This window comes from Canis lupus, chromosome 20, assembly GCF_011100685.1.
Source record: "Canis lupus familiaris isolate Mischka breed German Shepherd chromosome 20, alternate assembly UU_Cfam_GSD_1.0, whole genome shotgun sequence".
Classification (NCBI taxonomy): domain Eukaryota; kingdom Metazoa; phylum Chordata; class Mammalia; order Carnivora; family Canidae; genus Canis; species Canis lupus.
In genome coordinates this window covers 2,060,182-2,074,200 of record NC_049241.1, presented here as the reverse complement: position 1 = coordinate 2,074,200, position 14,019 = coordinate 2,060,182, and the positions used below count along the sequence as shown (strand labels likewise).

Below are 14,019 nucleotides of genomic sequence, written 5' to 3'. Positions count from 1 at the left end.
ACTATTTTCCTAATACAGAAAAGGAAGCTCAGATTCAGCCAAGTTAAGTGGCTGGGACAAGGTCACACAACCAGTTGGGGGGAAGATGGGGTCGGAGCCAGGGAGTGCTGTGTGGGTCCCACTCCAAAGCAATGTTTTAAAAAAATATTGTATGCTTATATATTTTAAACATGTAGGAAAGAATAGAGAACAATGTAACAGATGCTCGTGTGAACATCTGTTCACAGCTAGGAGAAATCCTGATGTGACGTAGACTTGGGCGGGAATCCCTGAAGTCTAGGAAATATTCTGGTGAACCTGAAGTCCTCTTTGGACTGTTCTCCATTGCGTTTCTCTCTCTCTCTCTCTCTCTCCACATAATCCCGTCTGAGGTCACTGTGAATCTTTGTCATCCACGTTATTTACCTTTATCACACTCGTATGCATCTCCAAATCATACACAGCATCATTCTGCATATTTTAAAGTTTACATAAGTGGTTTCATGCGGGATCTATAATTCTGCTACCTGCTTGTTTTCATTCCATATGTTTCTGAGATTTATCCACACCGATAGATGTATTCTGGTTTGTTCTAACTTCTGCAGAGGGTTCCCCGGCACGGATGCACCTAGAGTAGCCATCTATTCTCCTGTTGAGGGACGTTGGGTCATTTTTGGACACCCTGTCGGTCACTACAAAAAGGGTGTGGTAAATGCGTGGTGTGTGCGTGCACACCCAGCGGCCGTACCTAGGAGGGCTGGCAGGGCATTTGCACCTTCAGGTCTCCCAGGTCATGCCAAACCATTCTCCACGAGGCTGCCCTGAAGTGTCCTCACGGCAGCGTGTCCAGGCCAAACAGGGTCAGGACAGCGCTCCGGGCCTGCCGTCGACTTTCTGCCAAAGGTGGGTGCGCAGGGCTCTCCTCCTGGCTGGAACTGCTTCTCTCTGTGTTCAAGTGAGGCTGAGCACCTTGTCATTTGTTCACTAGCTGTCAGGTCTCCTTTCTGTGAAATGAACTTGTTTCTTCCCCCAGTTTTTTTCTTCTTTCTTTCTTTCTTTTTTTTTTTTTTTTTGGCTTATCACTTTGTAGACCTCCGCGTGCCCTGTTTCTAGACGCTGTCTAAGGGACTTGTCGCTCCTGTTCTTGCTTCTGTGGCTCCCCGCTGTGGCGGTTGTGTTGGGAGCTCTGCACCTGCAAGGTGGCTGCGGGAGCCTGGGGAGCGGCGGGCCCTCCTCGGAGTCGTCGCAGGAAGCCATCCGCTGTGGCCGCCAGGGGGAGGAGGCGCTTCACCGGCAGGTGCCTCTGGCTGCGACCCGGCCTCTGGGATGGGGTGGGAGGGGAGCGGGGCGGGGCTGGTGCCCCGGGTGGGGGATGCTGGAACCCCATCGGAGTAAAACCTCCTCAGCCCCCAGGGGTCTCGGGAGGTGTGGCCGGGCTGAGCTGGCCCCTGCCGCCTGGCACCTGCCGCCTGGGCAGGGCAGCCATGCTCATGGGACAGAGGTCCCTTACCTGCCTGAGGGCCAGGTCTGGGCCGGAGCCACCAGGTCCGCATCTGTTTGCCTTGGGTTGGCAAACACCCACGCATATACATATACACAGCCATACACACATACATGTACACCCATATACACACAGATCCACGTGTTCTTACACACATACTCTCATGCATCTGTAGACACATATATGCACTCATAAACACTCGCATACACGCATGCGTAACACACATATGTGTGTGACTGTGTGTGGTTGTGTGTGTCTTGTGCATGGCAGCGCTCATGGCCTTGTCCACACCCCACCGATGGAACCAGGTTATATACTTAGTTCTCTATCTTGCCTTTTTCACTTGACATTGAGCCACAGAAGTCGTCTCTTCTCGGTAGAGGGAGGATAATGATAATGCAGACTTCTAACTTGCAGGCCTGCCAGTATTCCCCGAGGCACTCCATCTACATGCATGCGTGCTTTTAACCCCCATACCCTAAGAGGTACACACTACTACGTCCCCATTTTACAGACAGGGAAGCAGAGGCCCAGAGAGGCCCAGAGCGCCACAGCTAGTGCCGCTTTGTGCTCCTTATTTTTTTTTTAAAGATTTTTTTATTTATTAATGAGAGACACACACAGAGAGAGGCAGACACAGGCAGAGGGAGAAGCAGGCTCCATGCAGGGAACAGGGAGCCTGATGTGGGACTCGATCCCGAGACTCCAGGACCACACCCTGGGCCAAAGGCAGGCACTAAACCACTGAGTCATCCAGGGATCCCTGCTTTGTGCTCTTTAGGCAGCAATGTTCTCTGCCACCTGTGTGTACCTGAGGAGTGAGAAGGGGAGCGGCCTCAGCTGTGTGGCTTGTGTCTGGTTCTGCTACTAGCTCGGGGTATGGCCTTACCCTAGACCCTTCCAGCTTGGGCCTGGAGTCTCCCTTCTCGTGGATGAGAGGTTGGGCTTGTGGCACATCCAGCCTAGCTCTGAGTTTCGCTGGTTCAGATGCCCCCGAATCCGTGGGCCCGTTAGCTGCTGAGAACCGGGTCCTGCCCCCAGGTTTCTGCAGTGACTTGGGCATCCTGCAATAACGGAGAATGCCTGGCATAGGAGCGGAGGGCGCCTGCCTGGGAGGATCTCTCTTCCCTGTCCTCACCCGTGTCCACGCCCTCCCTCCTCCTCCCCTTCTAGTTATTAATTTCGGCTCAGGCTCTGCATCATAGTAAACTGATGTAAACACCAGTCATAGCTGAGCCCATACTGAGCTCTGGCTACCTTTCCTCTTTTACGGAATGGCTTATTTTCTCTGGGGTTAATACTGCCCTTATTCTTAGGGGCACCTGGGTGGCTCAGTGGTTGAGAATCTGCCTTCGGCTCAAGTCATGATCCCGGGGTCCTTGCATCGAGTTCTGCATCAGGCTCCCGCGGGGAGCCTGCTTCTCCCTCTGCCTCTCTCTGTGTGTCTCTCATGAATAAATAAATAAAATCTTTTAAATCTTTTTAAAAATAAATAAAATCTTCTTCACCTTTTCTTCTCCTCCTCCTCCTCCTCCTCCTCCTCCTCCTCCTCCTCCTCCTCCTCCTCCTCCTCCTTCTTCTTCTTCTTCTTCTTCCTCTTCTTTTCTTCTTAAGTTTTCCTAGCTTTCCATGTTCTGGAGAGACTGAGTGGAGAGTTCCCTGAGCAGTGCCCAGACCATGGTAGATACTCAGCAAATGTGTGTCGCAAGGATGGAGAGTTCATGGTGCTGTGGGGGAGCTGGAGAAATCACAGCAGAGGAAGACTGTTCTCATATCTTCACAGCTCTAAATGTATCTGGCCTTCACAACTATCCTGAGGCGGATGCCATTCTCATCTTTCTTTTTGCATATGGGGAAACAGGCACAGAGCGGTTTCAGGTCACACATGGTGAGTGGTGCCAGGTGTGGCCCTGGAGAGCTAAGGCTAGAGAAAGCCCCAGGGGCCACTCCCCCAGGTTAGGATATGCTTTCCTCCCCAGGGCAGATAGCACGTCATCTCATTCAATTCTCCAACACCCTGCAAGTGAGGGAGGAGTTATTAGTTCTACTGTCTAGATAAGGGCATGAGGGATAAGAGAGGGGAGGATAGGGTGTGGGGCCTGGGATGGGGGCTGGTAGTCCCAAAGGCTCTGCTTCTGTACCAGCTACTTCTCTCCGGGGACTGGATGGTGAGAGAGGCCAGGAGGGTGGTGCTTGGGTGAATCTGCTTTTGAGACAGAAAACTTTTTGGTGAGGCTGGGTAGCTATTAGAGAGTATATGTGCTGGTATAGTAACTTCTTTCATACTTATTTTTTTTTTTTTTTTTTTTAGGAATCTCTATGCCCAATATGGGGCTTGAACTTATGACCCTGAGCTCAAGAGCTGCATGCTCCACCAACTGAGCCAGCCAGGTGCCCCTTAATTTCTTTCTCTTTCTTTCTTTCTTTCTTCTTTCTTTCTTTCTTTCTTTCTTTCTTTCTTTCTTTCTTTCTTTCTTTCTTTTTTTTTTTTTTCTGACTGAAACTTGTGTGCATGATGATTGGAAACCACTTGGTCAGAGGAAGTGCAAAAAGCTATTATCCGACCCCTGCAAAGATGACAACTATTGATGGCTGGGGGCATTCTGCACATGCATAGCTGTTTATACCAGTGCCAGCACACCACTCTGCTCTGCACTGCACCCTCATTCCATACTTAATGATCCATCGCAGTTGGTAAATGCACACTTCATTCTTTTTAACAATTGTATGGTTGTCCACTGAGTGATCAACCTAATTTATTTAGCTAATCTGTTATTGATGCCCATTAGGTGAGAGAAATTCTTTTAAAAGTAGTTCAGCCAAACTCATTAGTAATTAGAGAAATTAAAATAAAAATAACCAGGAGGTATCATCTCACCATATGGGTGAACATTAGAAATTTGGATGATCCGGGGTGGAGGTGGGGATGGTACTGGAGGGTGGGAGGTCCCCGAAAGCCTTGTGTCTGGGGCAGGTGGGGCTGCACAGCCACACTGCACTGTGAGGGAGTGGGCAGAGGCAGGAGAAGTGAGCGTGAGCCAGCAGTGCCTCTGGATGTCCCAGGTAGTGGGGTGGGGGTAGGGTGTGGGTACCTGAGTGCTCATAGTGGCCCTTAAATAGACACAGGTGAGCATGTCTATGTTACATCATCCTTTGGAGACTTGGGGACAGCGTGAGTGGCTGTCAGGAGGGGAAGGAGAGAGGATATTGAGCCTTTGCGGTTTGGCTTGTCCTGAGATGTGCAGCAGGACTAAAATGCACACTGGAGACTTAGTAAAAAAAAAGAGAAAAGTAAAAAATTCCATTAATAATTAATAATTTTTTATATTGGTTATGTGTTGAAATGACAATATTTTTGGATATATTGAGTTAGACAAAAATGTATTATTAAAATTCATTTCTACCCATTTCCTTTTACTTTGTTTAATGAAGCCACTAGGTAATTTAAAATGATGTTGTGCCCAAGATCGCGAATCCAAGAAACCGCCAAGGAGCCGACACTGGTGCAAACACACGAGGGTTTAAATTTTTATTTTTATTTTTATTTATTTTTATTTTTATTTATGATAGTCACAGAGAGAGAGAGAGAGAGAGAGAAAGAGAGGCAGAGACACAGGCAGAGGGAGAGGCAGGTTCCATGCCGGGAGCCTGACGCGGGACTCGATCCCGGGACTCCAGGATCGCGCCCTGGGCCAAAGGCAGGCGCCAAACCGCTGCGCCACCCAGGGATCCCCACACGAGGGTTTATTACAAGCTCGAGCCTGGGTCCAAGTATACCCGACGCAGCGGAGCAGGGACTTGGACCCCGAGACTAAGAGGCGTAGCAGCTTTATTGGGGCCAGTGGCCCATGGGATACGCAGAAAGTTGCACAGTCATGCTGGTCCACTGAGCTGGATTTCCGGTTAGGGTGTGCCCTGGTCTCTGACTAGGGCGGGGCAGTGCCCTAAGTAATAAGCAGGTCAGCCCAAAATAGAGTCAGTCCTGCTCTGCTTGTCCAGGGGTAGGGGATTTTGTTTAATTTCCTGGGTCCCACAATGACAGATGAGCTTGCATTATGTTTGCATCAGCTGATGCTGCTGGGAGTATAGTGCAGGGATTAGGTGCCCTGATTAGATGAGATCTTCTTTCATCTTTTTAGAGTTTGCCTGTGTCTTCTATTTCAAGGTATGTCTTGCTTTCTTTTTATTCAGTCTGACACTCTCTGAATTTTTATTTGAGTGTCTAGCTTATTTATATTTAGTGTAGGTATCCATATGTTTGTGATTACATCTCCCATCTTGCTCTTCATTTCTGATTTGTCTGCTGTTCTTCATGCTTTTTCTTTCTTTTCCTGCCTCCTTTGCATTAGCAATTGTTTTAGTATCCCCTTTAATCATCACCACTGTTAGCTGTATCTTTTTATTTTATTTTGCTGTGGTTGCTCTAGGATTTACAATATGCACCTTCAACTTACTGCATTCTACTTTCCGATAATATTATACCTCTTCCTATACAGCACAAAACCTTCCTAATAGCATATACTTTTGTCTCAATTCTCCTCCTTTGCTCTGTTGGTGTTACATAATTTACTTCTGCATATGTCATAAATCCCACAATAACTGTTATCAGTTTTACTTTAAACAGTCAGTTGTCTTTTATTATTTTTATTTATTATTTTGTTTTATTTCAGAGGTAGAGTTTAGTGATTCATCAGTTGCATATAACTCCCAGTGCTCATTACATCACATACCCTTCTTAATGTCCATCCCCCAGTTACGCCATCCCCCCCACCTCCCTTCCAGTGTATCTTTATCCATTCATCTGTCAATGGACATCTGGGCTCTTTCCATACTTTGGGTATTGTGGACATTGCTGCTACAAACATTGGAGTGCATGTATCCCTTAGAATCACTATACTTTTATCCTTTGGATAAATACCTAGTAGTGAAATTGCTGGGTCATAGGATAGCTCTATTTTTAACTTTTTGAGGAGCCTCCATACTGTTTTCCAGAGTGGCTGCACCAGTTCGCATTCCCACCAACAGTGTAAGTCCCCTTTCTCTGCGTCCTCGCCAACATCTGTTGTTTCCGGACTTGTTAATTTTAGCCATTCCAACTGGCATGAGGTGGTATCTCATTGTGGTTTTGATTTGTATTTCCCTGATGCTGAGTGATGTGGAGCATCTTTTCACGTGTCCATTGGCCATCTGTAGATCTTCCTTGGAGAGATGTCTGTTCATGTCTTCTGCCCATTTCTTGAAACAATGTCTTTAAAAAAATCATTCACTTCAGACCCAAGTGGTACCTTGTAATTACATTTCTACTCATTTACACCATGCAGTTGGTCCTTGAACAATGTGAGGGTCTGTCTTCATCCCCACTGCTCCGCCTTGGTTGGCCTCTTGCTTGGACTCTGCCAGCAGCCTTCTATCAGGTGGGCCATTCCTGTCCATCCTGAGGTATGGCCAGCAAGGTGATCTTTATAAGATCCCATGCTGCCTTCCATGAGTCCACCCCCAGGTTCCCTCCCAGCCTGAAACAGTCTGCCTCTCCAGCCATCAGTCCATATACTGTCGACACAGAGCTTATTTCTGCATCCAGAACACACCAGGCCCTTTCCCAACCTGAGGCCTTTGCCTGGCTGCTCCTGAGCCTAGAATACCCTTTCTCTTTGTCTATCCAGCAAACCTAAGCCTGAGGGTTTCCTGCCCTATGAGCTCCCAGGATCCCCTAAAGTCAAGAGTCCTCTCTCCTGGGCTTCTTCAGCAGTTTCTGTCACTTTGCTTGTACAACACTTGGCTTGTGTTTGGTGGTTACTGCACTTATTTGAGTCTTATGGCTTATATCAGAGGTTTCATGTTAAAGCAGAGTGGAAGTAACCCTGTAGGCAGGGAGGGTCTTTCCTTCTTGCTGACCCTCCCAACTCCCAAAAGGATGTCATGGAGGTCTCTGTAACCACAGCTCTCATGGTCATGCATCTGCATTTATACTTGCCTTCTTACCCCTGGGGCCTCCAACCTTTGGTGTGCCCTGAAATCTTGTACTAGTTGTGCACAGACGTATTCTATGGGTATGTTAGGCATTAGGCAGTGTGGTAGGCAGAATAATGGTTTTCCACAGATGTGTACATCCTAATCCTTCGAACCCCCCCCCCCCTTTTTTTGTGGTCATTTGTTCTGGCAGCTATAGAAAACAAATGCAGGGATACCATGAACCATGCTGCATTTTTCCTGCTGTGGGTGTAGACTCTAACCCCTCGCGAGGTGTCATTTCACTGTGTTTGCATTCTTCCCTCCTCCAGAACGTGAACCCACAGAGGGCAGAGCCCTGCATCACAGCTCAGAAGAGTGGAAAGACCAGGTTCACGGACTACTGGTGCTTTGTGATCCTTCTCATAGGACTCCCCTCTGAGCACCTCCTCCGTGGCAAGGGGCTTCCAGCTTTATTCAGGACACCCTGGTAGTGCCTCGTGCCTAGCTCAGGGCTGGGTCCTCGAGCGTGCCAGATGGAGATGGGGAAAGGCGGAGAGTGGCTCCATCTGAGGAGTGGGGACCTGTCGGATCCATGCCATGGAGACATTCCTCCACCCAGCCCTCTCCCTGGTCTAGCCTCCCCGGGTTGGCCCCTCAGACACTGCATGCTCCCCTTAGAATGTGGCTCCGCAGATGCACAGCACAGCGAAGGCAGAGAAACAGGCGATCAGTGGGGCTGCTGGGCCTTACAGCACACTTCTGACCCAAAGGAAGTGCCCCTGGGGGTGAAGAACCTTGGGTTCGGCATGGTGGCAGAAGCTTTGGTTGCTCCTTCCCACTATACGTTATTCCCGTGCTCCACTGCCAGAGGAGGTGACCCACCGCTGGGTCTCAGTGCTGCAGGATGGGCCTGGCCTCCCACGGAGGGCTGCGGCCACACCTGCACGACCACACCTCCCGGTGAGCTTCTCTGTGCGGCTCAGGCCAGCCTTTGCACAAATCCACTCTGCTTCCCAACCTGACTGCTACCTGTCATATCTCTCAGTAAGCCCAGATACCACTAAGTGGCTTGAGACCATGTGCAACAGGCTGTTGCATCTGTCTCTAAGGCTCCTGGCTTCTACAGAGAACCTATGTGCCAATGAAAGCCCACCTTCCAAACAACCATCAGCCTGGAATTTGGTGCCAGTTCTTGTAGAATCAAAGATCAGATCCGCCCCCCTTCGGATAACAGCTGGGGGAAACAACTGAAATTATGTCAAATCTGTGATGGCATCCTATGCAGCTGGTAAAAAGATAGTGTATGGAATGCTCCCTTTCAGCTATATTGTTGAGTGAAAGCAGAATGGAATGGAACCATGATTAAGAGGTAAAGACAAAGAATAGGCATTTATTTTCCTTTATAATTTATATATTCCCTTAGCTCAGTATTGTTCTTCAAGAAAATTTGATGGAATGCACTGAAAGTTGGCAAATCTTTTCTGTGAAGGGCCAGATCATAAATATTCTAGGCTTTGTGGACCATAGGTCTCCATGACACCCCCTGGGCTCTGCTGCTGCAGTGGGAAAGCCAAACATACATGAGGAACGTGACTGTGCTCAGGTGACATTTTATTCACAGAAACAGGTGGTGGGTGAGATTCCTAGTAAACAAAAAATGTTGAAGTTTTGAGAGGCAAATACTGCAAAGGTAGCTCAGAAACCATTGGCCAGTCATGCAGAACTTAGCTCACTGCGATGAATGAAGTCACCAGACATCCCAGCAACCGGGACTGTTAGAGTCCTCCCCTTTGGCAGAGGTGTCCAATGTCATCCCAAGAGAAAGTGGCTTTGGCGGGGGAAGGTTGGAGTATCAGGAAATCTTGGTTTGTAAGTAACTCAAAGGGGCCTGAACTCTAGGGCATATTTATCATAACAAGTGGCATGGAGCAAAAAGCCTCATGGCTGGGTCATTCAGTGGCTCCAGGGTGTTATCCAGGACCCGGGTCTTTCCATACCCCCATCCTGTCCCCATCTGTGGACCAAATGGTGCTGTCTCCATCTGCTTCCTCGCCACCACAGGGCTGTGGCTGCCCCTCCGGGGGCACTCAGACTTGAAAAGACTCAGCAGAGAAAACCTTTCCAAAAGTCCCTCTGGAGACTTCCCTCTGTGTCCTTTTGGTGGAGATTGTGCCTTATGGCCTGTTAAGTTAGTCATGGTGCAAGGAGAGGCTTTCATAACTGGTTCGTGCAGGGTTTCCTGATGAGCTGGGACAGCCTACTGTTGCTGCAAACAAGGATGGAGACCAGCTGGGGTTGCTAGGGTTAGGAAAGAAGTGGGGTGACTTGACTATAAAGTCTCTCCTCTATCTTGGTGGTCCCCACCCTGGCCTGGTGTGAATGGCTAAAGCCATCTGGGTGGTGGCTGTCTTTAAGGGTCACTGGTGGAGAGGGCATGACCCCTTAGAAGATTTTCTGGTTTTTGGTGTTGGCTAACTGGCCATGCTCCTGTAGTAAAGCCCCCAGTATCTCCCTCCTCTCTGAATCGGCCAGAAAACCACAGACACCCTCCATTTCTGTACAATGGACTCGATGTTCGAACCTGAGGTCAGTTTGGCGTCAGTGACAAGGACTGGTGCCCATGTCTGCTCTTACCCTGCCCATCCACACTGCGCTGTGGAGAGATGTTCCTGTAGGACTTCTTGCCTGAAACCAGGGTGCCCAGGTAGAGACGGGCTCCTTGGTATGACATTTGAGGTCTTTTGTGATTGGCCCCATCCCCTTTTCCTGACATTCTCCTGTGCTTCAACTGTCCCAGCAGTGGGGCACCTCCTGCCCTCCCCCACCCCACCACAGGTCCAAGCTGGGCCTTGCTTGCTTCCTGTGGTTTTCTGGTGGGTCATCCCTCCCTGCCCTCCCTGGGATGCTCAGTAATTCCTGGGCACAGGAACTCCTTCTTCAAGAGAAATCTACATTGGATTGCAACATGAAGAGCAACAAAAGTGATCTTTCATTAGTACATTTTTATTTTGCAAGGTCAAATTGAAAGCATTTGCTCATTATAAAGTCAATTTGGTGAGAACAGTGGCGCTTTGTTGGTGGGCATAGGCAGGACCCAGGTGTACTGACAGCTGCCATCTCTTGCCAGCCTTAGCCTCCAGATCATTTCTCTGCTATGTTCTGTGCTCAGTGTCCAGAAATCCTGCCTTGCAAAGACAAGAACTGGCAAACAGTCGAAGTTTTTTTAAGAGTGGTCCATGACATACATGTCCCCCCATGAAGAAACGAAAACAGGAGTGGTAGGAGTTCGAAGGTGAATCTCTGACAATATCCGACAGCAGGCGGGTAGAGATATCTTGTTTTTAATTACAAATATGAAAGTCAGACAAGAAGCACGCTTAAAATAGATGCTGATGCTTATTTATCTGCACACCACCTGGAGGAGCTGAGTGGCCGAGTCTGGGAAATTAAGAACTATCTCAAATGAAATGCACAGCTCCTCTCCATCCCACGAGAGTCCACTCAAGCAGTGGGTTGTGGGCACTATGCTTTGGACAACGCAGATTACAGTGATAATGATACTAGAAATAATGGCAGCTAAAGGCTGTTTAGTATTTTAGTATCTGACAGGCACTTTGCTCAGCATTCTCTCACTCAGTCCTCATACCAGCTCTAAAATGATTTTTCTTCCCTTTCTGCATATGGAGAAAATAGGCTTTGGAAAGGTTACCTGGCCCAAGATCACAGAGTTAGCTAAGTAGCAACCCTGGCACTAGAGCCTCGATCTCGAACCCAATGCATCTAAAAGATGTATCACTGTAGGTTCCAAGTAGCACAACTGCAAAGTGACAGACACAGCCCTTGACTTTAGGAAGTCTGGCCTACCTGGGGACAACCCGCACTGGGTCTAAGTGGGGATCCTCTTCATGGTGACAGAAGCAGGTTTCCATCTGGCTCCAGCTTCCACAGACCTGCCTCATCTGCCTGGTTTAGCAGCTGGGACCTGGGAGGATGCACTGACGGACATCATGGTCACACAGCTCTGCATCAGAGAAGAGCTATCTCAATCTAGCATTGTCTCCCTCTGGGAAAGTTCTAGGGAATTTACTGACCATTCCTGTTTAAAAAAGAGCCCTGTGCAATGGGAAACTCTGGAGAAGTTATTGAGGAACAGCTACCAAAATGCAGTCTTTGAATCCACTGTGCTTCCAGAAGTATGGATGGCAAGTAAAATAGATGGATTCCTCATGTGTCATTTAAATGTCAACTCCACAATATATTCTGGGAGTGGCTGTTTTCTGATCATGCTCAACTGTGAGCTGAAGCAGGCAGCTCCATTTCTAGTTCCAATCTTGGGGAAGATATTACAAAGGTTGGGTAAGACGGCAGGCAGCAGGCAGCCCAGAGGATGGACCTCCTCTCTCCTCCACTCCAGAGCCTGGTCTATCCATGGCCTAGGCCAGTTGCATGCAGCCAGGGCCAATTTGCAGGAGGTCATGTGTGCTTAAGGGCAGCTTGGATAAGTCTAGTCCAGGACACTTGCAGAGTGGGCCAGGACAGCAGAGCTCCCCATCCCTGTCCCTGACACAGACCTGGCTGAGGGTGCAGTTTCTTTGCTCACTGTGGTCGAGCTTGAGTGCCTGGGCTGTTTGGAACTTGCAGTTCACTGCTAGCCCCATTTTGGGCAACGCCACTGAAGTAGAAGAGTGTCTACACCAGAATAGAAAGTCTCTGTAAGACTGAAACTGGAACAGAACACAAAGAGAAATCTTCTTTTAACTTCAGAAGATGTTGAGATGATTCCCCTGCTTGGAGACCAGGTCCAAAGTCCTTGGTTTTCCAAGTGTTGATCACTTATCTACAACCTCTTTTTCCAGCCTTAGAAGCAGAGCCTATAGCCCAGGCAATCAGACCCAGCTTTAGGCCGTTGCTCAGCTGTCTCTGTGATGTCCCCATGAGCTGCACCCATGGGACTGCTTCTTCCTCACCATTCAAGGCCCCAGTAAAAGGCCTGTTCCTTGGCAATGTTGTCCTTGAGTCCCCAGCAGCGTGAGGTCCCTCCATCTCTTCATTCCTTGTGTGCTCCCTGTGTTGTTGCCACATTTGACCTTGTAATGTCTTGTCCATCCCAGCCAACTGGAGGTCCCTGAGCACAGACTCTGCACACTCCCTATCATAGCACCCAGCATACACTGCTTTGCACATGGGTTGCTAAGTATGCCACACACACGTTCGGGGCGACTGGCTGGTGCCTATGGGCTCTCTCCATCCCTAATGCCTCCTGTGCAAACATAGCAGGAGGTCCTACAGTGAACACTGACTTCAGTGCTCACCGCCTTCTTCCACAAGATCTGAAGGTGGGGGGATGAGGTCTCGGGGGTTCATCCTGGCCACCAGGCAGACATCATAACTGTCATGCATGAGGACATTGATGGCTACAACATTCCATTGGTTTTCCCATGGGTCCAGCTCCAATATTTCTTTGGAGATAACTTCATGTCTATCTGAAAAATAGCAAAGTAGGAAGACAAAATATAGGGGTATGAAATTCAGAGGTCAGCTTCACCCTATTAAACAACTTCCTCTAACAGGCATTAGGAACCAAAAATTGGACAAACAACAGAATAAGCATACTTTAAATGGAAGACACAATGTCTCTGACATTTAAAAAACTAAAAAAGGCCATCTTATAACTCACATTAAAATTTTTTTGAATAATTGACATACCAACAGAGCACACTATTGTCTAAATTTAATAATTTATTAATGTTGGGAGCTAGGGATGAAACTGTCCTTATTTTTACATCTAGAGAGGATATACAGCTTGTGACCTTGTGTTAGTTGCTGACCTCCCTGAGCTTATATTTCCATAAAGGCAGATAGGGATGCTAATACTCAACCAGGGTATTCCTTGCAGGAAACAGATGGCACACCCTAAGTGGGTGATTTTGAGAGAATTTAGTGAAGGGACTGTTGGAAAGGTGTGGGCAGGGTTCAGGAAGACCCACTAAGAATAGCAAGGGCCATTACCACCCGTAGACCTGAGAGGCTGCAAAGGGAGGAGTGGGTACTAGACTTGGAGAAGGCCAATGTCTGGAGTGTACAGCCTGACAGGAGCAGATGTAGGTGGGGAAGATGGAGCAGCCATCCTCAGCAACCACACAGGGAGGGAGTGGGGACAGTAAATGCCCTGACTTTACCCTCCTTTCACTTAACAATCTCTGCTCTTGCCTCCCACTGGCTGACCACAACCAGAAGCTAGAGGAGAAAGGCATCTGTGAATGCACCCAGTATATATGTCAGCTTCTCGGTTGTTGGTGCAATGTTCTATGCGTTCATTAGATCATGTTAGCCAACACTTCTGTGTATTTACTGACTTGTGTACTTGTTCTTCCAGTTACTGAGAGAGCTGTGTTAAAATATCCCACTAAAATTGTGGATTTATCTGTTTCTCCTTTTAGTACTGTCATTTTTTAGTGTATGCATTTTGAGTCTGTTATTAAGTACACATAAATTTACCATTTATAAATTTATCATTGAGTATCCTTGTACTCTAGAATAAGTTCCATTAGCATTCTTTTGACTGATATTATACATACTAAAGAGTA

The 14,019-nt window shown here is 48.1% G+C and overlaps 1 protein-coding gene across 3 annotated transcripts in view; it reads right to left on the bottom strand.

The window, feature by feature from the left end:
* Window positions 1–10,414: 10,414 nt before the first annotated feature.
* Window positions 10,415–14,019, bottom strand: part of KBTBD12 (kelch repeat and BTB domain containing 12) — a 78,590-nt gene continuing 74,985 nt past the window's right edge. For 2 of the 3 annotated variants that reach the window (XM_038565464.1, XM_038565465.1), the window contains one exon: window positions 10,415–12,915. In XM_038565464.1, the coding sequence (XP_038421392.1) occupies window positions 12,847–12,915 (69 nt within the window). In that variant the 3' untranslated portion in view covers window positions 10,415–12,846. The remainder of the gene's footprint in view (window positions 12,916–14,019) is intronic. The other variant, XM_038565466.1, reaches the window with a different exon arrangement.